The sequence below is a fragment of the Rhipicephalus microplus genome, unplaced genomic scaffold (genome assembly GCF_043290135.1).
Source record: "Rhipicephalus microplus isolate Deutch F79 unplaced genomic scaffold, USDA_Rmic scaffold_12, whole genome shotgun sequence".
Classification (NCBI taxonomy): Eukaryota; Metazoa; Arthropoda; class Arachnida; order Ixodida; family Ixodidae; genus Rhipicephalus; species Rhipicephalus microplus.
The window spans coordinates 38,269,823-38,296,372 of NW_027464585.1; the positions used below are offsets into that span (position 1 = coordinate 38,269,823).

Consider the following 26,550-nt stretch of genomic DNA (forward strand, 5'->3'; position numbering starts at 1 on the left):
GCGCTCGTTCGCCAGGTCCCTCCAGGTTTGCCTCCAGGGCCATGGGGAGAATGTAGCTCCAGACTCCGTTCCGAGAACACATTCCATTCTTGAGGACGGATCCCAGCTTCACTGGCTTGTCGTCACAACTTGTCGACCAGCTTCGCTCGTCTCTTCTGACGATCTTTGGTTTCAGCACTTGTCGATGGTTCTGCAACTTGTCAAGAACGGTTCGACAACAGATAACACACGACACAAGCAAGTGCCCTCGGTCATCCGACAGAACACCAGACAAAGTATAGTACAACATATACCTAGCTATGTGTCTATCGGAATTTCGTTCCCTCTACATCAAGAGGCACATGTGGGACACAAGACTCTTAAAATGACAACTCAAATTTTTCACACGTACAACAACGCAGCGAATTAGAATACCACAAAGTTGGTCCCTTGAGATCACTCTGAACGAGAGCGCTCAGCCTAGGTCGTGATGAGGTCAAAATTTTGCCCCGAATCGCCAGCGAGAAACCGAAAGGTTGAGAAGGTACTAGCTAGAACGCACTGCTCAATGCACCTGCATTAGCGTTTAGCTTTCCCTTTTTTTTTTTTTTTGATAGCGAACGTCAAAGTTGCGCTGTGGAGCAACATGCTCCACCTCAGTAACCGGCCACTTTTAGGCGACGATACCTATGCGGCACCAAGAGCGGCTCACACTTGCGACGTTGCACAGGGGAACAACGATACGGCTTGCTACGGATTGACTCCTCACCGCTTAGCTCGATATCGTGTTCGATCACCCTCGTGTTTCCGGGGCGGTCCGAAAACACGTCTCCAAACTCGGAAACAATCCTTCTCGGGTCCTCCTTCCGGGCTTCACTTAACCTAGGTTCTAGGTTTATTTCTCCAGATTACTTTCGACCCCCCTTCGATTACCTCACTAGTACTCAAAGCTTCCGCTCCCTCTTCCTCTGAAGCACTTAAAAGTAAATTTACGACTGCTTTCAAGTTACTGTGATAAATTTTGTTCCGCCGCCTTCCTAATTTCACTTCATAATTCGTATCGGGAAGCTTCGATATCACTTTGGCGGGCCCTTCCCAATGAATCTCAAGCTTGTTCCTTTTGGACGGCTGCAGCAGCATTACCTGATTATCAACTTCAAAAGCGCGCTTCTTCACCGATTTCTCGTAGTGCTCCTTCGACAGCACTTGTGCCGCGTTTTTGTGGCTTTCCACTAGCGCTTCAATCGAGAGATCCTCACGCTGCTCTCGAATGAGCGTCTCTTGATCAACTCTCGGCAGCTCGCTCCAACTTTCCGCTACAGGCGAGAGCGTTGCAACCCTCTCGCTCTGACTCAATGGCGCCATGTCGTCTCCCCCTACGCATACCTCGCCGGCGGCTTCCGCGACGGGCCGCTCGCGTGACCGCTCACATGACTCATGCGGAAAATTTCCTTTCGGAAGTTCCGTCGACCCGCCGACAAGGTCACTTGAGAGTTCACTGCATTGAACCGGATCAAGCTGCCGCGATAGCTTCCGCGCTTGCGATCGCGTGAGGGCCATGCACGCTAAGTTGGGGAAGAACGATTTGCCCTGCTCTTTGAGAAGCTGCTCTGAGTTGTTGGAGAAAAGATAAGGAAAACGATCATTTAGCGCGGCAGACACAGCCGCTTCGGTGTGAAGCTTACCGAACGGGCCTTCAATGACAACCGTGGCGATTGGTAAGCGAACACTCTGCTCCTCGGCGACTTGCCTGATTCACGCGCATTCTCCTGTAAAGTCATCCGGAGACACCAATGAAGGATGGACAACGTCCATGGTTGCCGCTGAGTCTCTAAGCGCTCGGCACGTTTTCTCATTCACCCTAATTTCTTGGAGATACGGCTCCAACAACCGCATGTTTTTTTCTGATTCTCGGATTGTTGCGAAGGCAAACTTTTCCTGACAGTTTCTCGCGATGTGTCCTTCCTTTTTGCAGTTGTAGCAGATTAGCGGCTTCCGTTTGTTTTCCGATTCAAATGCCTGTGTGGTAGAAACCTCACTCGATTTCTCCGCTTCTGTTTGCCCTTCCCCTACACTGTCCTTCGTAAGACACGGGTCCTTCTTGAAATTACGGTGCGCAGCGGGTCTCCGCTGATCAGGTTTCCTTGAAAAGCTCTCTTTCCTTTCATCCTTTTCCACGTGCACTGCCCTGCTATGCAACTTTCGGCGAGTGTAATACTCCTCAGCTAACTCTGCTGCCTTGTTTAGCTGTACTTCACCAAGTCTGTCCTGCAGCCAAAGCCTGACATTATCCTCGATGCAGCGGTAGAATTGCTCCAATGCAACGCATTCCACCACTCTATCGCGGTCGTCATAAACACCTTCGCCCTTGAGCCATTCAATGAAATCGGCCTTAAGACGAAACGCGAAGTCAACGTGTGACTCATTCCCCTTTTCAGCATACCGGAACCTTTGCCTGAAAGCCTCGGGTGACAACTTATAACGTCTTAAGAGCACTTCCTTAACCTCGTCATAGCTCTCAAACGCTTCCCTCGACAAGCAAGTTATCGCGTCGGACACTTCGCCGGGAAGAAGAGCTAACAGGTTCCGCGCCCAAAGAGACCGCTCCAAAGCGTTTCGCTCACAGACGTGTTCAAACTTGACGAGATACTTCGCCATGTCCTCGCCTACTACGAACGGTGGCAGTTGGTCCCGAATTCTAAAACCGCTGACCTGAATCGTCGGAGAAGCTACGCTAGGCGCCTGCGAACACTGTAGGATTGCCAATTCTATTCGTTTCAACTCGAGGCGCTCCTGTCTCTCGGCCTCCTCGCGACGTTCGCGCCTTTCAGCTTCTTCACGTTCGCGAGCTTCGCGCCTTTCAGCTTCTTCGCGAGCTTCGCGCCTTTCAGCTTCTTCGCGGCGTGCTTTGATATCCACCCAGGCCTCATCGACTTCCTCAGCCGACACTCCCTCATGCTTCATGATCTCAAGGATCGCTTGCTTTCGTTTCGCACGGCTCAAAGTAATGCCGAGTTCTTCACAAATTTCGATGAGTTCCTTCACTTTAAGGTTCTCCATTGTTCACACTAGCCTCTTGCTGTTTGCCCCTGTTAAGAATCTACTTGCGTACCCACTTTAAGCCTACTAGCAAGACGCGCAAGCAATTTTTCACACTCCCGTGTTTACCCCCTCTGCATTAACTTTGGTTTCAAAGCGCTTCGACTTGGCTTGAAACAATCAAAGCTCACTTCAATGCTTCACACAGCCCTTCTCTAAACTACTACAACCTGAGCTACAGTAGTCTGGTGAACTGAGGGGAAAACATCAGGCACTCACCGCATCGATGTCGCTGACGCCGGCCGATCCCGCAGCTGCCAACCACTGTTGCGAAAGACGGCGACGCCAACACGGTTCCGAAGGCGCCACTGTTTCGAACTCTGCAGGGAAGGTCACCAGCCGTTTGGTAGCGTAGGTTTCTCAGCTCGCGACTGCTTCTGCGCCGAGCTGATAGACGAGCGGACGAGACGACGGTGAGTTAAACAAGGTTTATGTACAGCATATATACAGAGGCGTTACAAATTCGGCACTGGGGCCGACAAAGACTCGAAGAGCCGAGCTCTTCTCTCTAACACATAGCTCTACTCTCAAATGGGTCTCTGTCAAAGGGGTGGTGTCTCTCGACGCGCCGCAGGGCTTCTTTTATATGCCCCGGGTCCCACCCAAACGTCCAACCCGAAGCGCCACTGGTCGCGAGGTCAGAATCCTCCAATGAGGTCGCCGCTGGGCCGCGTCCTTCTTTCTCCTCAAATCTGGAGAGGCTGCGCTGCAGGTGGCTGCACCCAAGGACGAGTGACGTCGCAAGGCATTGCGTCAGACCCGCCAGACAGGAAGGCGCCGTTGAGTTGTTGATCGCGTCAGGCGGGCGACGCGGGCTGGCCTTGACACAGATTGCCTTTTTCAGAGGCACGGACGTCCGCTGTGGACTCGCAGGCATAACACCACCTTCGGATATATCGAACGCCACGCGAGCTGGAAGGTGCGCTTCGACACCTGCCCCCTCCCCCCGCACTTTAGCACTCGCAGCGTCTGGCGACCTCCGCGCTATCCGCGCGGCACCACGCCTTCGCCAAAACCCGAAACGCTCTAAAAAAGGTAAGGGCAAGAGGGCTCGGACTGCACAATTTCTAGATTGCGGAGCGTTTTTTTTTTAATGTGATATTCTTTCTTGGGGTACTTTGACACAAAAATTTTGGTCTGTCTGTCTGTGTTTTTCTGCCTCTACATTTGTCTGTCCGCCGTAACGATACCCCAAGCGGCCCCATACGGCCAACCCCATCCTCAGCGCCCACCAATATTTCTCAAATTCCCGCGTTCATACTTGTACGATTGTCAATTAAAAAGCAATTACTGCGCATATCTGAGGCATTATAACATCACACGTCAATATTTTGTATGTGCGTCTTTATACTATAGAAGGCATACATAAGCAATTCTAAGGACCATAGCACTTATCACGCTTTGCTGACAATGCAACATGATGCTCAAAAAGGCAAGTGTTTCCAACGCTTTGCTAAGATGACACGGTGGTGGCACCTGCCCATTCTTTGCATTCTACACCTTATCGGCTCCAAGACACGAGTGAACGTTTTTCTTCGTTTTGGAAGATAACTGCCAGATAGCACTTGTGTCGAACGTGCCTCGATGTGCTCATTCGCCTTCGCTGCACGGATCGAGACGCTCTGACGCAGCGCCTCCAGAATACAATAAACCTTTCTAAAACCAAGTAGGTTATGCCCAGCGAGTACAACGTAGCAACCCTTTTTTGTCAGATAGTGCTCAATGTACATGCCAATGGCTGCTAATGGGTGAGACGTCCCCCGCTACGCCACCGATTACCAAAGAGAGGGAAGACCACTCAACCCCTTTGTCTATCCGGTTCCCTCTTGGCTATGTGTCTCAATCACTTCTCACATACAGGGATTCGTTCCGGGGACGGGAAGTAAGAGACATCACGATCTTTTCTTAATCATGGACGCATTTAATTCAATAGCAAGTGCAAATGGCGTACACACATACTGTCCGTGAACGACATCTATGTTACACGAAATTGCAACACATCAGCAAATACTCGCGACATGCGAAACAGGATACATAAGCGAAATAACGGTGACAATACAAGGGTGCATATAAAAAAAAAAACACGATGACACAAACGATGAAGTTATCAATGAATAAAACCACGCAATGTTATAGGACCCGACTGTGTTCTACCGGGGCACCAAACCAATCGCCACTATCGACGCGGCATATTTTCTTGTCAGTCGAAGTGTGTCATCTTCGACGGCCGCCCCCGCGGCCCACATCAGCGGAGAACCCTCTCCCAAGCAAAGCCGAGCAAGTAACAATGTTCAAACTCAAGCCTCAGGGAGAGAGATGGGCAAGCCGTTCGAAGACACTTTAATTACGGGCGAACAATGGTCCCGATGCTTCCGACAAAGTGCGTCGACTGTAATGGCCAACGTCCGGAGTTTGCAGTGTTGTGCCAAAATGTTTTCGACCGAACCAATTGCCCCGGTTTCTGTAACTTGATGAGCCGGTCTCCAGAACGAGTCTCAACATTACCATGCAGCTCGGTGTCTCCCGCGAAATTCTCCGTAGCCTGTAAAGGTGGTTTTGCAGCAGTGTAGTGGCGCTAAGCCGTGAAAGCACGTCTTCAGGGAAAATTTGCTCAGCCGTGAACCATCGCTTCACATTTAAAGGTGCCCTGCAACACTTTTTGAGCAAGATCAGAAAACGCTGCTGATCCATAGTTGAGGCTTCCAAGAATACGCGAGCCAAATATTATAGAGCAGCACGCGGCCTGCAATTCGCAATAAATTCTCAGTCTGCTAAACATTGCTCTCTTTTCTCGCCAAATGACGGCACAAGCTCAAAAATTCTTGGTTAAAGCCATTGTATCGGCCATTGACTGATTTGAGCACGACGTGCTAAATCATTACTGGGGCCTCCGCGGGAGGCTGCCACTGGTCCACGCGTATGTGCGCAATCACACTGGAAAGCCGCCTACTTGAAGAAAAAAGAAAAAGTGCTCAAGGTCACGAGGTGTGTGTGGCGTGTTTTCTTTCCCCATGCCATCTCTCGCTGCTTAGCCTTCAGCGCTTTTGTCGGGTTTAAAGATGAGAGAATGCGATTGCAGCATGGGACAAATCTTTGCAACTCTGCTCGTACTGGATGGATTCTAAAACTTTTTGTGGCGGTGAATCCATGAGGCAGTAAGCTTCTTTATTGAATCCATTTCATGGCTACTCGAAAAAGTGTTGCAGGGCCTTTAAAATGAACATATTGCCCTCAAACAAATTCATCATTCTTTAAGCTTAAAAGCTTGTTAACAGCGGCTTATATGCTTAAAATTTTAAAATGTTATGTATTTTACAAATTATTACTCGCACCCTACTGAAAGACTAATCCTCCAACTACTCAAACCACCCAAACTACTCAAAGTTGTTTCCACTTCTTTTATACGAAAAGAAAAAAATGCATTTGCATAGAGGCCTTATTTCATTTTTTTTTTTATATTGGCCAGATAAGTTAGGTCATAATATATGTGCCATTATTTTTTATGTTTCTTATATACTATTTGAATTCCATTAGAAATTATTTGACCAGAATCACTATTCGCTTCGAATCTAAAATTCACTATGCACACAAGCCTACCTAAGACGTGCTCTCCACCTGATAAAATTTCCGTCTCAAACTCATACAAAAGATTTCTCTCAGGATGTGCTCATGAGCAACCGTGTCAAACACTTTAGCAAGATCCAACGCCAAGACCCCTTTGACATCACGCATTTGATTATCTATTGATTATTTAGAATGGCCCGCTCAATGGAAGGACATCCTGTGTAGACAGCGCTCGCTGAAACTCGACGAGATTGTGTCTGAAGAGTTCGTGTTGCGCTACGTACTCCGTGACCTGATTAAGAATCGCATGTTCTGCAACCTCGCCCAGACACGACGTTAGTGAAATCGAACACAGGTTGTCTGCATGCGAAGGCTTACCTGTCTTAGGGATGAGGACTACCCTGGCAGTATGCCACTCAAACGGCACCTTCCCAGTAGACCACTCGTCAACAATTTTTTTTGTAAGAATTTCAATCGCCGTATCGTTAAGGTTACATAAGAGCCTATTTGTGATCCCATCCGGACCAGCAGCGTATTTACCATTAAGGTTAAACAGAACATGCCTGATTTCTGACACCATAAAAGGGGCATCAAGCTCCGGCCGGTCCGCACCTCCATAATCGCTCAACACCTGATCCCCAGTCACATTTCCCTTTCTATGAGGCAGGTACTGGGTGGCAAGATCATGGGCCATATCTGCCTCCGTCATTCCCATATGCAATTGCTTCCTAATGATGCGATTGGTTGCCAGGCAAGCTGGCTCCTTTGACGCCTTGTCATTAAGGAGACTCTTGAACAGGCCTCCCTTGCTACTCCTGTGCATTTGGCTGTCCGTCTCATTACACTTCTCCATTCATTGTTGCCGGCCAAGCTTTTTCGCGTAACTCTCAATTTCTTTATTGAGCAAGGATATCCTCGCCCTTAGCCTCCTATTAAGCCTCTGTGTATGCTACCGACTTAGCAGGCCATCTTTAGCTCCCAGTAAGTGGGCCAATTTTGAATCTATTTTGAAAACTTTCAGCTGCATTTCTATCTCTTTCGTAGCCCTTTCTATTGCCCGTTGCAGCCGAGAGAGAAGCCCTGCAACATCATCATCATCCGAAGCATCTTTCCCCAATACTCCTGAAAAGATCCCAGTCCACATATCTGTGGCCATATCCAAATAAGCTTCTTCAGAATGTAGTGATCGTTGCCTAAGTCCTCCTGCAGGTTACCCCACTCCACGTCCGCATCCCTAAGGAATACCAGACCAGGAGTGGTATCTTTTTCAACTGAATCTCCCCGTCTCTTCGGAAAGCTAAGATTCGTGATCAGCGTAAACCCAAACTGCAAGGCCCAATTCACTGAACGCGTACCCTTAACAGTACTGCAGGCATGTTCCCATTCCATATTGATAGCGTTAAATTTCCTGCAACAACCCAAGCCTTACCCCAGCTTTCTGAATTGCAGCCAAAAGCAAAATCCCAAAGCCTCTCTGCCTGTCTGAGGGTGAACTATATATTCAGAACAAATATGCAGGTACGACATTTGCGATGCAGCATAATCTCCACCAACTCGGCTTCAAGCCCAGACTTGTACGGAGGTATATCATGCACGAGGAAAGACCACCCCATTCACAACCAGGATTGCCATCGCCCGTTCCTTGTCTCCACGGCTGGCGACAGCTTGGTATCCGGGAAAGGTCAAATTTTCCCCCATCAACATTTCCTGTAAGAGAACGATCTCTGACTTATTTTCTGCCAATTGGATCAGCTGCACCAGTGCAGCCGTACCCTTGCTGAAACTGGCTCAGTTCCACAGCCAGATCTTAAATGTTCCTGGCGTCCCTGCCATGTTTATGACGCGCACACCATTATATGATTAGTCGCGCTCTTCTCCCTGGTAAGACCGGGATCCCACAACTACGATTCGGCTACCAGCTCATGCCTACCCTTAGCAAGAAGCTTTGGATGCTCCAACACAGTCATCCTACCCTCCAAAGAGGGCAGAACATCCATCATACGATCTAACATTGTCTCCATACGTACCAATCTATCATCTACGCCACTCATCACAGAAGACGGTGTAGCTTCCAACTCTACTGCCGCAATCGCAGCCGTACTTTCCAATTGCTCCTCAGCAGGAGCCAGGGCTCTGCGCTCGAATTTACCCCAAAGGGGACTATCTTCCTTACAATCGCCTTGTGCGCTCTCTTTGAATGACTCAAAAGCGGCCTTGAGTTCCACCAAGTCCCTCCTCAACTGCTCAACTGCGTATTTTCGGCCACGAGAGCTTGCATGCAGTGATTTACAACATGCTCTGACCTGCCTCTCACCGGCGACTGGCCTCTTCGTTCAGGAGGCCCAGGCTTTGGGTGATTCTTGGCTTAATCCGCCCATGTTGTATACTTCTCAGGTTGCCTGCAACTTCTACTGCAGGACAGCGCCGACACCTCACGATGCCAAGACTGCTGCCCAGCCGTACCTGCCCGAGTCCCCGACCAAGAGTGTTCCCTGGACAGGGAGCGGAGCACCCACTGGGCTGAGAGTTAGAGTGAAGGATGCAAGCTCGGGACCACGCTCAGCCCTGCCGGCGTTGTCCCAAGCCGCCTTCAGTTTTTTTTTTTTTTTTTTTTGCGCGTTGTCGACGACGTCGCACCACATACAGCACCTCAAAGCGCTCCTTGCATTCCTTGCAGTTCGTAAGATGTGTGTCTCCGCACAACCCAGACCTTGGCTCACAGACATGATGCTTAAAGCGATACTAAAGTCAAATAGCAATTTACATCAGAGTGAAAGCTCAATGTATGGCATTTAAAATGACTACCGTATTTACTCGATTCTACCGCGCCCTCGATTGTAACGTGCACCCGATTTCCACGACGAAAGAAAACAATGTAAGACATCGATTGCAATGCACACCCATTTTTCTCGCTGGCCCGCACGATCACGCCACTCGAAAAAACGACTCCTTTCGGGAGCGTCTTCCATTTAAATATGAGGTACGGGCGAAGCTTGTGCCCATCTGACGTGTAACAGAGCATTGCCGTCACTGTAGTTTTACCTAGGACCGATGTCAGCATGCGAAGAATCGCATTGCCTCCAAGATATGCGCCGCACGTTCGCCATAAGAAGTCTCACAATTCCTTACAAATGGCAGCACATTATCTAGCGTTTGCTGTTTGCTTGATCAAAGCCTTTGAAAAGGTATCATTTTAACACTTTCATTTTCTGAAGTTTTGTTATCGCCCCAATACACTACACAATTCTCAGCGCAAACCACGCCTGCAGTTTTCAAGAAGCTTCAGGACTGTAGTAGATCATTTTGATAAGATCACGCCAATTGCACGAACTGTACAGATTATTCTGGAATCTACGTCACCGCTAGCGATAACGCTAGAACATTCGATGGCAAGAGTATAAATGCCGACGTGCTTTGCCGCTTGCCACTTGATCGACGGCCGACGCTGCATGCACCGCTATCAGTGCAAGTGTTCTACCGTAACTAACCTGACTTTTTGTTTAGCGGGCACAAGTTCGCCCAAATAAACAGTTTGATCTGACCATTCCGTCTCCTGCCTTCAACCCCGTCACAACCCCGTGACAATATGTGTGTGTTGTGTGTGTGTGTGTGTGTGCGCGCGCGCACATGTGTAGAGAGAGAAAGTGCCATGCATTGTCCCTCCGTTGTTTTTTTTATGTTGGCGATGATCGCTCGAATTGTTGAACATTCATTTGATGCCACATACGACTGCCTTCTTGGTAAGACAATTGGTGGTGATGTGTGGAAGCTAAACACAGCTCTTTCATTCATGACTATGCTTTTAGTGGCCAGGTTTTTATCTGCATATTATTCATAGCTTGGCTTTGCACTGGAGCATGTTACTTAAATGTGCGAAATCATGAAGCGATTTATATGATTGTGAACTTGTATCAGCTACTGTTTCTTCCTTTTGGATATAGCGAAAGATTGCTAGAGAGAATCTATAGCAGGAAAGTTGAAGATTCATTATGGATGGTAATTTTCCAATGATCATCTTTGCGTTGACCTTCCTAACTCATTGAACCTTGCCACTGCTGCATTTTGGTAGCAGCAAGGTGGTCATCCTCTACTGTCAGTCACAAACCAATTACATTTTTGTTGCACCTAAGATCTGTTCTTGCTCACACATGTTCACTGCAGCTGTGCAACTGCAGTTTTACTCGAGAAAACGGTTTCATTCCATGGTTCAGGTGTACTTGGACAAGGTGAAGAATGTTCGGTGTGTGGTGAGCAAGGTGAACATAATCGAGAACACCTTCCGCAACTTCTGCATGGAGCTGCTTGCTGGAGAGCGTGACACCAGGGTCCAGGTCAAACAGAATGGTGCCAGGTAATTTATTGTGTCCCTGCTGCCTTTATTGTGTAGCTGGGGTATGATGGAGTCTGTTTAGCACTGAAGTTCAGTCAATTTGTATGACACGATCAAATAACTTCACAGTGTTGAAAATAGCAACAGGCAAAAAAATTGCCCCATCTTGCACTCAAGGGAGCTATGTGGGGATGCAAAGCAATGCTAGTGTTCGCTTGTGTTTTCATTTGTAAGCTTTCATGTATGTTTCATTTGTGTGTGAAGTTGTGTATATGTTGTGCATTGCTAATGTAACCCCTTTCCAATTTATGTGTAGTAAGATGTGTGTGTCACAAAATTACCACTCAGCGCTGCTAGAAGAGTGCAACGGACTGAACGCGCCCAGCAGTATATACAAGCTGTTGCAGAGAGGTAAACAAGACAGGAGAAACGATGTGGAAGCAGCACTCTGCCACCTCTTCGCGTGAACGCAAGAAGAGGAGGGAGAATATACTACAAAAAGGAAAAAAAAGAGCGGAAATGAAAATCAGTGGAACCCCGTTCATACATTTTTCTGCGGACTGGGTAGGAAAAACGTAACAGCTAAGAAAATGCAAGAGTGAGGAAAGCTCTGAAAATGACTGAGAGCACAGGCGCTTTGACTACAAACAATTTATTTTGGCATGGTGAGCCTAGGACTTAAAAGTGTCACTCACCAGGCCCCATACCAAGTTTTAGTTAGACCGTGGAAGTTGTTGGGTGTCCGATGGAAACATTTTACCACAAAATGTTTTTAATCGGTTCATTGTGAGCTGAGAAAACTTTTCTTGAAGCGCCGCGAAACGAGGATGAGAGGAGGCGGGCTCGAAACCCTCTCTGCTCCTCCGCGAAGCCTTTGCAAGCCAAATCTCTTCCCTACCATTGCTGGCATTCAACTAAAAGGTCACATGCGCATGACGTGCCCAAAAAAGCCCGACCCTCGTGCACGCGAGCAGCGTTTTTTTTTTTTTTTTTTTTCACCAGCGTTGTTTCGAGGTCTACTGCCTGTTTCTGCGGGATGGCTTGGAAACGCTAGCTCAAACGCGGTAGAATAGATGAGTGCGCGAAGGCGTGGAGCGTTCTATGGCTGTCGTCTGCTCAATGTGCTGACCGTGGAGACACGAACGCATGCGAAATGCCAGCACATTAGTCGCGAGTATTGTTGCAATTCACAGGAAAAAAAGTTTTAAAAAAAGAACACTCATATTCTCTTATTGCGTCTCGTTATTTATCTAAAGATTTATTAATCTCTTCAAGCATTAAATACATAAACTATGCATGTCGTGTTAAATCATTTTCGCCATGTTACGTGCCACTGTTGACAACGTGAGAGCACAGTGGTCTATGTAGAGGACGAACGTCACTGCATTGCCATGTACGTAGAGCCATTCATACGCGCACGTCATGCCCTCATTCTCTGGGCGCACGTCCGCAAAAAAAGGGGGTGCAGCGTTCATCTTAAAATTTGACCCATTTCCACGGTGGGTAGCATTGCAAATTTCGGCAGACATGATCGTGAACGCCTCATTTACGCATTGTGCTTATCAGCTCAAAATTGTAAAACCTGGTGAGTGGCCCTTTAAGATATTCGAAGATAGTTGACTGCTGCTTCTTTCGCTTGCTGATAAGCACCACACGTTTCTAAATAATCTGGAAGGCCGCATTGCTTACAGCGTCGCTCTGGTGTGCGACGTACCTGTGAAGGTTGTCTAGGGCCGCGACGACTTCTCCAAAGTTGAGATCGACCGACTCCGCTGGCGACTCATCAGAATCGTGTGGGTCATGCTCGTCATCGATGTCCCCTTTTTCAGTTGCGAGCGAGTTTCCAGCAAACTCTGCGATTGTCTGCCACTCCAATTGTTTTGTAAGCGATGCCGTGCCTTTTGCAGAAACGGTCGATCTAGCCATTTGACTCTGTGAAATCAGCGATGCCCTGTCTATTGGCTATTTTCATCGCCTTCTCGCGTAAAATGTGGCTGTCGAAGCTGATGTCGGCAGCGCAAGCTTTCTTGAACCAGGTGAGAAGAGCCTCGTCGTGCTTCTTGTGCTTAGCGCCACGAGCTTGCTTGCCTTTCGGGCTGATGAGAGCAGCAATGCGTTCAATCTCATCACGCTTCGAGACGATGCTGTTGAGCGTTGATGGTGGCAGTCCAAAGTCTTTGGCACTGTCGACCCTTTTTTGTGCTGGCTGTTTGTCGGTAGCTTTAAGTACGTCCAGCTTTTCCTCAAGGGAAAGCACTTTCCATTTACGTGACATCATTAAGGCTTGACAAAGATCGCGTTGACAAGTTCAACGGTAACAGGTTTAGTGCACACAACAGCAGCTAAAGACGAATCACAACTTGCGGGGTGGGGCGGTGGGACTGTCACGCACTTCCAGCATTTCGTAGTGAAACTTCCGTTGTAAGTAGGCTGTAATAATGCCTAAGCACAATAATGATGGTGATAGCACTTTTCACATATGGCCATCTATGGGTGGCCTCTCCAACCTGCTAAAAGCTTCTTGCAGCCTGTTTCGTAGCCAAGCCAGGCTAAGACTGTAAACGTCAAATCAAAATGGCAGTGCCCGGGCTGGTTCGGCGGACTAGGTTGCGACGCATCACGCTGGAACGTTCTCACAGTTCCTGCACGACGTAACAGCAGTGTGTACAATATGTGGGGTTTTTATGAGAGCTATGCCGGGACCAATGAAAGACAACGTAACAGTTGAGAAAACGCAGCAGTGAAGAACTTAACAGCGGTGTTCCTCTGTAGATGGTGCTCATGAGTGCACAATTGTGCAGATGACTCACGTGAACCCACAAAAACAAAAAAGTCACTGTGGTATGCCACGGAAACTGCTGCAGCAGATTAAAGTTTGCCATCCAGCAGACTTCGTGAAGGTAGGCTGACACATGCATTACGTTTCTTTTTATTAAAAATGCTTCACAATCTCATACCTGCCAAGTCTTCTGGATTTTCTGGGAAACTGCCGGATTTCGGCCACTTCTTTTGTTTCTATAGTTGCCAGTAAAGTCTCTCGAGAAACCAAATTTCTGTGTGTGATCTGGCTGCCTTGACAAATGTTCAACCCAATGCTAGTCCGGCATTTTGTGAACCGATAACTTTATAAGGTAAACCAATGTATGAGGCATTGATTTAGGAGCAACTGATACAAATTCGAAATTCTTCAGCTGAATTCCTCAGCCGAGTAAGTCGAAATTCGTATGTTCTGAACCTTTTGCCACTTTGTGGCATGCGACTGGAACTTTTGCATCAAACCATCATGCAATGGCCGAGAGCAGCGTGCTGGAAGTTTTAAAAAAGCGTGTGCAATTAGCTTACACACTCTCAAAATTGTGGCTGTCGTTTTCTGCAACCACTTGTTGTGGACGAAACAGTGGTCACTCTTGACGCGATCGTGTACAGTGACAATGAAGCTGAGAACTGTGAAAGCGCGGGTGCGTCAAACACTCACCCAGTCAAAACAGCTGCTTGCCACCGGTGCTGCCGTCGAAGCCGCAATAGATGCTATAATATACAGCCACGATTGGCTTAGTTTCGAAGGCACATGCATAGCCAGCACATGTGGATTGAAAACGAAACCACCGTCTGCCACAACTGCTGCACACGAAACCGCAGTCACTGCAATGCAATCATCGATAGCGACTAAGAGCTCTGTGACGTACATGGCTAGCACAGCCGTAAATTAAAAGCAAGAAAGCCGTATCAAAGACACAAAACATTTCGGCGATCCTGTTTATCTTCCCTTATGACTATGGTGAAGCAGACTTTGGCCCTAAGTTTTCAGTTGGCCGCAAGCAAAGCTCCACCTGCACTGCCCCTTATGGGTCATTCTATGCGAAATCAACCATCATTCTCCCAACCATCACAGAGATAGTTGGAAAAATTAGAAACGTGTTGTGCATGTTCATTTCTGTTCTACAAAATTTTTCTATGCATTAATTGGTATCTGTAATTTTATGCCAACGGAGCTTAGGGGGTGACCAGCACCAATTTTTTTAAAAGTACATTTATGGCAGTAAAACAGATTGAGTCGGTATTAGCACCCCCTTGCCTCTTTCTTGTTTTGTATTTTGTGCGCGCCAAAAAAGTTACAATATGGGATTCACAAGATAAAGTGATATTTGTGGCAAGCTAACAGAAATATGGGACTGTGAAAATAATGGCATATTTATGTACATATATGGATTCTTCGAGGGCTTTTCACATGCTTAAGGTGAAATTAAGTTGCCAAATTCGCTATTTTTTCTGTCTAGGAAAGTACATGGCAAGCTCATACCTGTCAAGTCTCCCGGATATCGACCGTTTCTTTCGTTTGTGCGGTTGTCATGAAAATCTCCCTGAAATCGAAATTTCTGTGCGTGATCTGGCCACATTGACAAAAAAGCAGCTCAGTCCACTCCAGGGTTTTCGAACTTATCCCATTTTATTATATAAGAGATGTTCATCTAAACGTACAGTAGAAGCTCAGTGATGTGGAACCGCAGCAGATACAAATTTGTGAAAAATAATTCCACTATGTCTATTGAGCCTAAATTCGAATGTACCAAACACATTTCTTAATCCCGGCAGGTGATATAAACTTTAGTATGGTAACCGTCGAACAAAGGCCGAAAGCAGCGTACTCGAAGCTTTGGAAGTATGCCTGCGACCAGAGCACGCGCTGTCTTTTACAGTGCATGTGATTGTCATTGCCACAACCGCTGTGGACGAAACCACGGTCGCTATTGACATGATCATGTATGGTGACAACGTAACTGACAGGACCCCGAAAGTGTGCGCTCAATCAGTCAAAGCAGCGCTGCTTGTCGTAAACTCTTTGAACAAAACTGTAGCAGATGCGATTGTAGATGGCATAAAACAACTTAGTTATGAAAGTGCGTGCGCAGCTAAGCGCACGGAGATTGTAAAAGGAAATAAACTAACGTTCGCTGCAACCGCCGCGTACAAAACTGTGGTCGCGGCGACGCCATAGCGATCTACCAGCTCCGAGGGCACACAGCGTTGAAATAAAAGCCATAAAACGTAAAAAGAAAAGTCACAGTTTCGCTGCATGGGCGAAGCAATGAATGCGACAGCAACAACTTGGAGTGTCAAGCTGAGAACAGCAAGCAGATCGAAACGTACAGCGTGCTACTCACGCACAAATGACGCACGAAAACAATACACACAGGAGGAGAGCGAACAATGTTTACCACTCGCCACTTAACGATCCACGATACATAATCATGGGTACAGATGAGAATAAACTATACTCGGTGACAACTTTTATTTGCACTAAAAGGAAAGCTACGGAGCCAAATCACGTCCCAAAGTAGCGCATGTATTTTCTATGTGAAATATAAATGTTCCTCCTTTATTTTTTACGTGTAGCTATTTGAGACAGCACGCAGCTCACACCTGTAAGATATTCGTATTTCTTTTAATTTATCTGTTGTGACTGCGTTTCTGAACACGTTAAATAGTCCCGCCTTTTTACATGCACCTCAAACGCTAAGCGGCGTCAGTGTCTACATTAAACGCTGATGGTGGGCCCGGCACTTTCCACAGCGTTAGAAGACATGTACCAAAACGGACTACTTCGCGTAGTGCTACATGTGCAGAAGCTCCAGCTCCGTAGCTTTCCCTTCAGTGCCAAGAACTGTTGTGTATGAAAAGCACACTCATTTTGCAAACGGAGCCTGTGGAGAGACCGAAGTGACCTTTGTGGGCCCGTCAACTAACGCAATTTTTCCAGTGAAAGCCGAAGGCACACGATTTTCCCCATCCAAAGATAAGCGGGCGCGCGCAAGCATCTAATCCCCCCTCCCCCCCCCCTATCCGTGAGGCAAAGTATGTGATAAGTGCGCGTCGGGGCATTGCGACAAGCTGGATGCCGAGCGTGGGTGGATTTTTTTTTCTTTTTTTAGTGTTCATACGTATAGATACGTATACATATACGGTAACTGACGGTGGCGAAGGCAAAGAACCAGTCTACACTGTTCATTTAATTGCTATCGTAATAAAAAGGGGCCAGATGCGTTTTGGCGTTCTGTCAAAAAAATTTAGTAGTGAGCAAAGCTTTGACCCACGCTTTTGTGGCAGCCAGCTGCCCCGTCCTTTCCGTTCACGTGCGTCCCAGGAACACATTCGCGAGTTATTTTGACGGAAATAGAATCTGTTGGTTCTGTTGATCCTTTGACACTCTCACCTTAGTGGGAAACCCTACCCTCGTGTTTTCGGCCACTCCAAACCACTGTAACACCCCAACACTGATATTGGCGCTTGAGATTGATGCCCCCCACCCACCCCCTCTTGTTTTTCGCGATGTTTTTTGTTTGTTTCCTTGTTTGTTGTAGTTTTTTTTTTGCCAAAAAAAATAGCAAATAATTTAGCGCACCCACCCCCTTCCCCGCCTAGCAGAAATCTCCCGGATTCAGAATCTTTGAACTTGCCTGGTATGCAAGCTCGAAAGAGTACAAATATAACATTTGGGTGGCCTGGTTGCCATGCTACAGAATAAATATATTACCAAACAACTAAAAATTATGGACAATATCAGAAATTTGCTGAATACTGAACTTCTCCCCACAAAATTGAATTTCACAGTTTTTTTTCTGGGCTATCTGCTACACCTTCAGCATCATTATTTAAACAGTGACGTTATTCCATTAGCTTGCAAATAATACCATTTTATAGATTGCATTTCACAAATGTACTTTAAAAAACTGTTGGCTCAGCGGACATCAATCTACAGACTCTCATAAATACTAGACAGGAAATTCTTGGAATAAAGAAATAGAAATAAAGGCACAGAAGGTGTTTGAAACTGCCAGAAATAGTTGGAAACCTTTTCAGACATATTCGGGATGGTTGGAAAAACACTGGTTAATTCGGGATGGAATGACCATGGGTTTGAAAACAGGTTTTGTTAGAATTTATTATTATATGAAATTTTGGAAATTACCGACATTTTTGCTTTCTCTTGAAATAAATATAATCAAAATTCTTCTGTAATTGGGAAACCCTACTGTAACGCAAATGTTTACTTACAGATATGTCCAAAACACCTTGCTAGCCTCGTCACTTTTCAAGATGTTTCTTTTTCCTGGTGTACGGAAAAAAAAGATAAGGAAAGGGCGGTAGAGATAAAAGCACGCCTGCCCTCACTTTACCTTACTCATTTTGGAAGTTTCGTTTTTTCAGCTTGGTAGGTATGCATATTAGCTCACTGTTGTTAAACGAGAACTCCGCTGCATTTTTTACCATACTGAGATAATGGTTTTTTTAAATGGTATGGACAGTCCCGCAACAACTAGGGTGGTTCGTTATGCCCAGGCACTCGTCACTAGTTTTAATTAGACAATGAAGAATGGGTCCAAACAGAAACTGAAACAGGGAGCTGCTCTGTCATCCATGGTGGGTATCGTATGATGTCACGAGAATTCGTTGCCTGAAGACGTCACGAGATCTGCTACACCCGGCCACGGCTGGTTATGGTGTAAACATAGCTCATGTGCCTCTTTTGACGCAAGAAAAGCAGGTTAGAGATGTCATCCCAAGCGGAATCAAGTGTCAGCTCCTGTGAGTTCACCAGTGACAAGTTCAGCGGTGATTGCAGCTTCTATCTGAGTGTGGAAGCATCGCTTTTTAATTTCGACCCACTGGCGTGTGAAGCATTTTGCATCCCCCGAATTGATTTCCTCGTAGCTCAATATTGTAACACCCGACATCAAGGATGACTAACAGGCTGTATGCAGTGAACAAAACTAAACTGTGCTTGCATCATTGTTGCCTCGTAAAAAAAAGCGTGCGCTGCATCCATCTGCTGGGAGAGGCGATGTTTTCGAAATAGAGTAGGCACTTGCATCACATGCACAAGGTGGCCTGCATTTAAACGTGAGACTCCAAAATCGGCTACTAATATTAAAGTCTGTTTTCTAAAAATCTCAATGACTTGCAGTAAGGTAATTTTGCACTGACAAGAACACATGTTAAAAGATTTATAAAAATTGGCTTATTTCGAAAAAATGCCGGAGTTCCCGTTTGAATAACGTGGGTCAGATAAGGTGGCAGAGTCGGCAATGCATCTTTATCACCATTGCGAAACCAAACACAGTGACTGCAGATGTCTGGCATTACATTACTATATATGTACATTTAATTCGGCAGATGGCATAGAGTTTCTTAAATGTACACTAGAGGGAACTCTGCCACTAGTGTCTATGAGAGCTGCAAGGCACGGTGCTTGAGTGGGCTTGAGAATTGTGGGTAGTACACAGAGTTTCTTATTCGTCGTACTTTGCGTTCTCTTTAGCTTTGCCGGGCTTGAAGCTGCTTTGTCACGAATTAACAATGACAAACGTTTGGCAGTTGCACTTCACCACCTTCGTGAGCGCAGCTGCTGCTTCACCACTTTTTACTGCTTCACCGCCTTTAGGCTTACCATTTAAAATGGGTTCACAAAATTCGGTTAGTTTTTTCCTTCAAAACAAAACCGAAACACAGCGATGAACGAAGCCGCAAGCGCGATTCACTGCCCGCAAGTTGGAAGACTAGGCAAATATGTGTACTACCCATCATTCCCAAGGTCACTGAACGATAGCAGCGCCAGAGTGCCCTCTAGTGAATTTTAGGAAACTTTATGGCAGATGGTGCTCTTCATTACTGTGACTACTTGATCAGGTTATGGAATATGCTTACTTCAGCAGTTAGCACCAGTACACAATGCCCCTTCCCCATATTTCGTTGTACGACTCGACAGTGAGCCAACGCGAGCACAAAATATCAGAGATATTATACAAGCTATTTACATTATACCATTATAGCCATTACAGCTATTTACATTATACCATTATAGCCATTATACAAGCTATTTACAAAGGTAATTGCTAACAGAGTAAAGAAAACATTAGAATTCAATCAAACAAAGGAACAAGCAGGATTCCGAACAGGCTACTGAACAATCGGCCACATTCATACTATCAATCATAATAGAAAAATGTTCAGAATATAGCCAACCACTATACATAGCCTTCATAGATTACGAAAAGGCGTTTGATTCAGTACAAATATCAGTAGTCATGCAGACACCGCGGAATCAGGGCATCCATGAAGTATATATAAACATCCTGGAAGAAATCTACAGGAGATAACTGCTACCATATTGCTTCATAAAGAAAGCAACAGAATACCAATCAAGAAAAGTGTAAGGCAGGGGGATAAAATCTCCCCATTGCTATTTACCGTGTGCTTACAGGAGGTTTTCAGAGGCCTAAAATGGTAACAGTTAGGGATAAGAGTTAATGAAGAGTACCTTAGTAACTTGCGCTTCGCCGATGACATTGCACCGGCGTGAGGCGGGCAAACAGGCCTCCACTCCACCCCCCCCCCCCCACCCACTTTCCCCCCAAAAAATACTTTTGGGCGTTGGCAGTGCCATACTCTTAGGTAGCATCACATATGTGGATAGAATGGGAACAGTTAGGGATGAGAGTTAATGGAGAGTATCTTAGTAACCTGCGTTTCGCCGATGTCATTGCATTGCTGAGTAACTCAGGGGACGAATTGCAACTCAAAATACGGAGTTAGACAAGGAGAGCAGAAAGGTGGGTCTTAAAAACAAGCTGCAGAAAACGAAAGTAATGTACAACAACCTTGGAAGAGAGCAGCGCTTCGAAATAGGTAACAGCACACTTCAAGTTGTAAAAGATGTCTACTTAGGGCAGGTAATAACCGCAGAGCCAAACCACGAGATTCGAGATTGAAGTAACTAGAAGAATAAGAATGGGATGGAGCGCATTTAGGAAGCACTCTCAAATCATGACTGGTAGATTGCCACTATCCCTCAAGAGGAAGGTATATAATAGCTGCGTCTTGCCGGTACTTAGCTATGGAGCAGAAATCTTGAGACTTACAAAGAGGGTTCAGCTTAAATTGAGGCTGATGCAGCGAGCAATGGAAAGAAAAATGGTAGGTGTAACCTTATGGAACGAAAAGAGAGCAGAGTGGATTAAGGAAAAAACGGGGGTTAAGGGTATCATAGTTAAAATCAAGAAGAGGAAATAGACATGGGCCGGGCATGTAGCGCGTAGACAGAATAACCGCTGGTCATTAAGGGTAACTAACTGGATTGCCAGAGAAGGCAAGTGGGTTAGGGGAAGACAGAAGGTTAGGTGGGCAGATGAGTTTAAGAAGTTCGCGGCTATAAATTGGCAGCAGCAAGCACAGGACCGAGTTAACTGGCAGAACATGGGAGAGGCCCTTGTCCTGCAGTGGACGTAGTCAGGCTGATCATGACATATGTGGGGCCGGGCTGTATATGGAGGGCGCGTTACCGAATAGTTTTTCGTAATATCTGTGTCGTTCGCTCTTCGTTTTTTACGCCTAGCGCGCGTGCATACTTTCACTGCCCGCACATGGTGTGGCCGTCGACAACGTTCAGCTTTGCTTTCTTTTTTTTTATTGTAATAGCAAATATGTATATGGACAGTCTCGGCTGGTTTTTTGCCGCAGCCCCCACCATCATTCATCGTATATATATACATATCTATGTATATGAAAACTCAAGGGAAAAAAGCCACCCGTGCAGGCGTCCAGCTCGTCACGGTGCGCGAACGCGCGCTTATCTCCCATGTGTACTTTGCCCCTCAAATGGGGAAGGGAGGGTTAGACGCGTGTATGCGGGCGCCTGCGCGTGTGCGCGGGTGCGTTCAGTTGCCGGGTACACAAAGATCACTTCGCTCGCTGGACAGGCGCCGTTTAAAAAGAGTGTGCCCACGGGAATGTAGTAAAGGCACTCTATGCTCGATTTTTTAGAAGTGCGCCCGAAGAACACTCTGGTGGATGACCCGATGCTCATCGCCAAAGCCAAAGGTCTGCCGCTGCACTTGGTGAAACGACTTCGCCCACAACAGCGAGTAGCTTCACTGATTGAAGCAGCGCTACAACATCGTTGGGGATCTTCGATGCCTTTAAAGTTCGATATATGTGGGTTCGATATACAGTTGCACCTGGACATAACAAAATTGATAAATTCCCGTAAAAATTTGTTATAAGGAGGATTTCGTTGTATGCAGGTTTGGTACGAAAATTTGGAAAATAAATGCGCAAGTTAAACAAAAGGAGCACTGAAGGCAGAGCTAACCCAGAAGACTTATTTTACAGTAAAATGGTGCATTATTGTTGCGATACCAATTACATGGACACTCGCAACGGGTTTTCGCCGTCCCTGCCATGTTCCGTAACAAGTCCAAATAGATAATATATATGCCCCCGCGCATCGTAACTTTCACGGGCGGGTGAGTGCGAGCGCTGCTGATGCAGAGATCAAATTAGTTGGCCCATCCCTATCACCTGAAGAGTGCGTAACATATCCCGCGTGTTGTTGGAACTGCCGTCGAATCCTCAAAAAGAAAATACACCACCCATCTTGAACGAGCATGAAACAACGTGGGGAGGGGGCGGGGATCGCTTGAGTATCAATAATGAACTTAAATTTTAAGGGCAGTCGTCACGATCGCTGGCACACTTGCTATCTCGGCGAGTATCAGTGCGGTTTCAAAGCGAAGAGACTGTAAGAAGAAAACACTGGAGTAGCCGTATGCTCACACCAGCTGGTTTTTTTTTTTTTTTTTTTTTTTTTTTGTAGGAGTTTCGCGGTATTGGATTCAAAAGAGTTGGGTGCCAGCCTTAGTTCTTATAACATTACAATTTCTTGCTATCGCGGTCATTGCATTGCATTGAATGCGCCGCCGTGTCGCCAGAACTAATCGGCTAATTGTGAGAGCTCCCACCTGCGAGCTCCGAAGATCCATCATCACCGTGGTCTCAGAGAGTTTTCATCAGCGCTTAATCTGACGTCAACTCAATGGTGAGGATACGGTTGTCCGAAATTACGAAAAGTCACAGTTTCCTCGCTAGGGCGCGAAGCAATGAATGCGACAGTCTGGAATGTAGTGCTTAGAACGGCAAGCAGATCGCAACGTGCAGCACGCTGCTAACGCACAAATGACGCATGAAAATAACATACACAGTACAATAGCAAACCAACAACGTTTACCGCTGGACACTTAATGCACCGTTTAAACAAAAACGAGGCACGAAACGTAATGAGTGCGAACGAACAAGTGCCTCAGTTGTTACATTGCTGTGTTTAAAAATCACACTCTTTTCGCAAACGGCGCCTGTCCATCAAGTGAAGTGATCTTCGTGCACCCAGCAACTGAACGCAATCGTTCCGGTCAAAGTCGAAGGCACGCGATTCTTCCCTCCGCCGGATAAGCACCCGCGCACATGCACAAGTACGCGTGGAAGATGCACAAGTACGCACAAGTACGCTGGCACACCGTGACGAGCTGGGCGCCTGCGCGGGTGGCTTTTTAAAGACGATAGTCTTTCTTGGGAACCTTAGACGCAAAAACTTTGGTCTGTCTGTCAGTACATTTGTCCGTTTGTCCACCGTTACTGCAAACCGGTTACTCTAAACAGCATCAACCGACACCCCAAACGGCCGACCCTATCCGCATCGCCCACCAATGTAGCTCAAGAATTGGCGTTCTTACGTGTGCGATTGTCAATTAAAAAGCAATCATTGCGCATATCTGAGGTACGATAATAACATGTCGATGTTTTGTATGTGTGCCTTTATACTAGAGAATGCACACACAAGTAAATCTAAGGAGCATAGCGGTAAACACGCTGCGCTGACAGTGTGACGCAAGGCTCAAAAAGGCAGGCTTCACCAACGCTTTGCTAAAACGACACGGTGGTCGCTTTGCGTTCTACACCTTATCGCCTCCAAGAATGCACGCATCTTTCTCCGCAGGCACGCAGGCCTTCCTTCGTTTTCGGAAATAACTGCCAGATGGCGCTCGTGGCTAACGTGCCTCAATGCGCTCGTTCGCCTCCGTTGCACGCTCGAGGCACTCTAACGCAGCACCTCTGGAGTACCATTCACCGATTTTCTTGCGCAGAACATCAAATAATTGTTTTGTTCACTCTCTCCACACTCAAGACTATCGTCTTTCGATGGCATTTGAAGATTACATGCAGATACGGGGCCAATTTTTTCCCCCTTGAGTTTTCATATATATAGATGCGTATACTTATACGATGAATGACTGTGGCGGCTGCGGCAAAAAACCAGCCGAGACTGTCCATATACATAATTGGCAATAAAAAAAAAAAAGCAAAGCTGAGCGTTGTCGACGGCCACACCATGCGCACGTAGTGAAAATATGCGCGCTAGGCGTCGAAAACGAAAAGCGAACGACGCGAATACCACCAAAAACTATTCTTTAAAGTGCCCTCCAAATTCAGCCCGGCGCCAGTTATGTGGTTCTACCAAAAGCGTGCCACTGCCACGCTTTTGTGTCGTTACTTTTCCAGATTAAAGGGCTTTAGAGCGCACCATCTGTTAGCACCATCTATTGCAGCCAAAAGAAAGCAGCACAGGTGACGAACACAATCTGGATGCGGCACCGGCTGCGGAATCATCACCTAAAATATTCCGATACCGTTGGTAATTACCACCTTTACTCCTGCCCTTTCTGCCACTGTCTTCAAGCTGTGTCATTCTTGGTGCTACGTTCTTGTGCTCTTGCACGTTTGTTGTTAAGGCCTTTATTCTTCATCTTGAGCATTTTTCTGTAATGTGAGACAAGACCGCAAGCTGTTACCCTGCGTCTGTTAGACGACGACCCTGCTTGTCGAAACTATTGTGCAATCTATCTAAGCGATGATCTAGGCCACCAGATGTTTGGGGTCAATGCACTCGAGGAGCGTCTTACTCTTGAACAAGAGTAAATGTATTTACGAAAAAAATCTGTTCTCTGTAATTGCGATGTTTATGTGCTCACTTTGGTGCAGCTGAGTAAAGCAACTGTGTGAAAGGACGCAGGATAAGGGGGAGTTGTCTAGGGCTTGCTAGGTGTAGCACTTAGGTAGTATCTGTGGGTCAGATAAATCTCACAAGTGGTCCACCGCTGGTGATATATGTGGCAAAAGTGTTTTCATGTCCAGTAGTTTTAAAGGTGGTCCATACTTTTTATGTGCTTTGGTTGGGTGCACGAAAACTGCGCTGCAGTGTGGTTTGCTATCTCTGTGCAGGTTCGAGTTTGACTTTGCAAATGTCTACTGGAACCCACGGCTGTCCACCGAGCACTCGCGTGTCATCGACCTTCTGCATCACGGTGATGTCTTGTACGATGTCTTTGCTGGTGTCGGACCATTTGTTATCCCTGCGGCGCGCAAGGGTTGCACAGTGTTTGCAAATGACCTGAACCCACACTCGTATGCCTGGTTGAATCACAACGTGACCCTGAACAACGTGTCAGACAGGGTGAGCACCTACAACATGGATGGCCGCGAGTTTATCCAGAAGGTGATAGGGGAGAGCCTCGTACAGCACCTAGCAGACAACAGGCACGTGCATGTTTGCATGAACCTTCCAGCATTGGCAACAGAATTCCTGGACACATTTGTTGGGCTCTTGTCGGGGAGTGAACACTTGAATGAGCTGGTAAAAAACTGCTACGTGAAAGTCCACTGTTACTGCTTCGTCAAGGGCGAGGAGGGTGTGACTGGCGCCAAGCGGAAGGTGGAGGAGGGACTCGGGCAGCCACTGGAGAGGGACGTGCAGGTGTCGTTTGTGCGCAATGTGGCACCAAACAAGGACATGATGAGGGCGTCGTTTGACCTCGCACTGAAGATCTTGTCCGACTGCTCACCAGCCAAGAGGTGCAAGATGGAAAGAACGCAAGTAACTCTCGTTGGGTCAAAATAAAATAGTGCCTCCATTGCTGTGCTACAACATATTCATTTCTCTGGAGCCATGCAAGTACAAATGCTACTACTGTTTAATGACCACGACAGAATCATTAACTTGGTGAAGTATTTAGTAATCAAATGTTTGTGGAACACCATGTATTTTTTAACTCTATACCACTACGTTCTATTTTACACATCAGGTGCACAGATGTGGAAGCTGTGCAAGGAGGCTAGTCAGTGAAATTTAAACTCCACGTGTCTTGTGGTCAGTTTTTGTCACCGTAAACACTCGTACGAGCCAAACACGAGTCTGAGCGAGACGTATCATGATGGACTACAGGTGAAATACGAAGAAATGAGACCAAGTAGATACTGAGCGATAACAAAACAATGTGTGTGCACTTAGAATGTGCAAGACGTGTCTTGCAAATAGTACTCACTCTAAATATGAATTAAAAAAAGTTCTGGCCAATAGCATTGAAATATTTCTCGATACGAACACGTCTGCTGCAAGTCTTTCTAGTCTCCACAACGTTGCGCTTGATATGTAGAGTATAAAGGTTTGAAAATAGCAAAATTTCGTGCGTGTTTCGACTTCAAACATTTTTTCGAATGCTTTAAACCAGGATTGCTGAAAAAAGTTTCAAAGGATTTCTGTGCGTATTCTTATGAAACAGGAATGTGAACACGTTTCTTTGTAAAATGAAATTGTTGGTGAAGTGCTAGAGGTTCACTGCTCAGCGGTGTTTTCTCGTTTCCTTGTAAAAACGGGCAGTGGGCAAATTGTGCTTAGTACTTACGTGACTTGG

The 26,550-nt window shown here is 46.5% G+C and overlaps 2 protein-coding genes across 3 annotated transcripts in view; both read left to right on the forward strand.

The window, feature by feature from the left end:
* The window catches only part of LOC119166769 (tRNA (guanine(37)-N(1))-methyltransferase), an 81,013-nt gene extending 55,229 nt beyond the window's left edge, over positions 1–25,784 (forward strand). Inside the window, exons 5-6 of the mRNA XM_037418106.2 lie at positions 10,854–10,993; positions 25,082–25,784. Of these exons, the coding sequence (XP_037274003.2) occupies positions 10,854–10,993; positions 25,082–25,757 (816 nt within the window). The 3' untranslated portion in view covers positions 25,758–25,784. The remainder of the gene's footprint in view (positions 1–10,853; positions 10,994–25,081) is intronic.
* LOC142783830 (uncharacterized) overlaps positions 1–26,550 on the forward strand; it is a 456,044-nt gene that overhangs the window by 160,854 nt on the left and 268,640 nt on the right. The window lies entirely within an intron of this gene.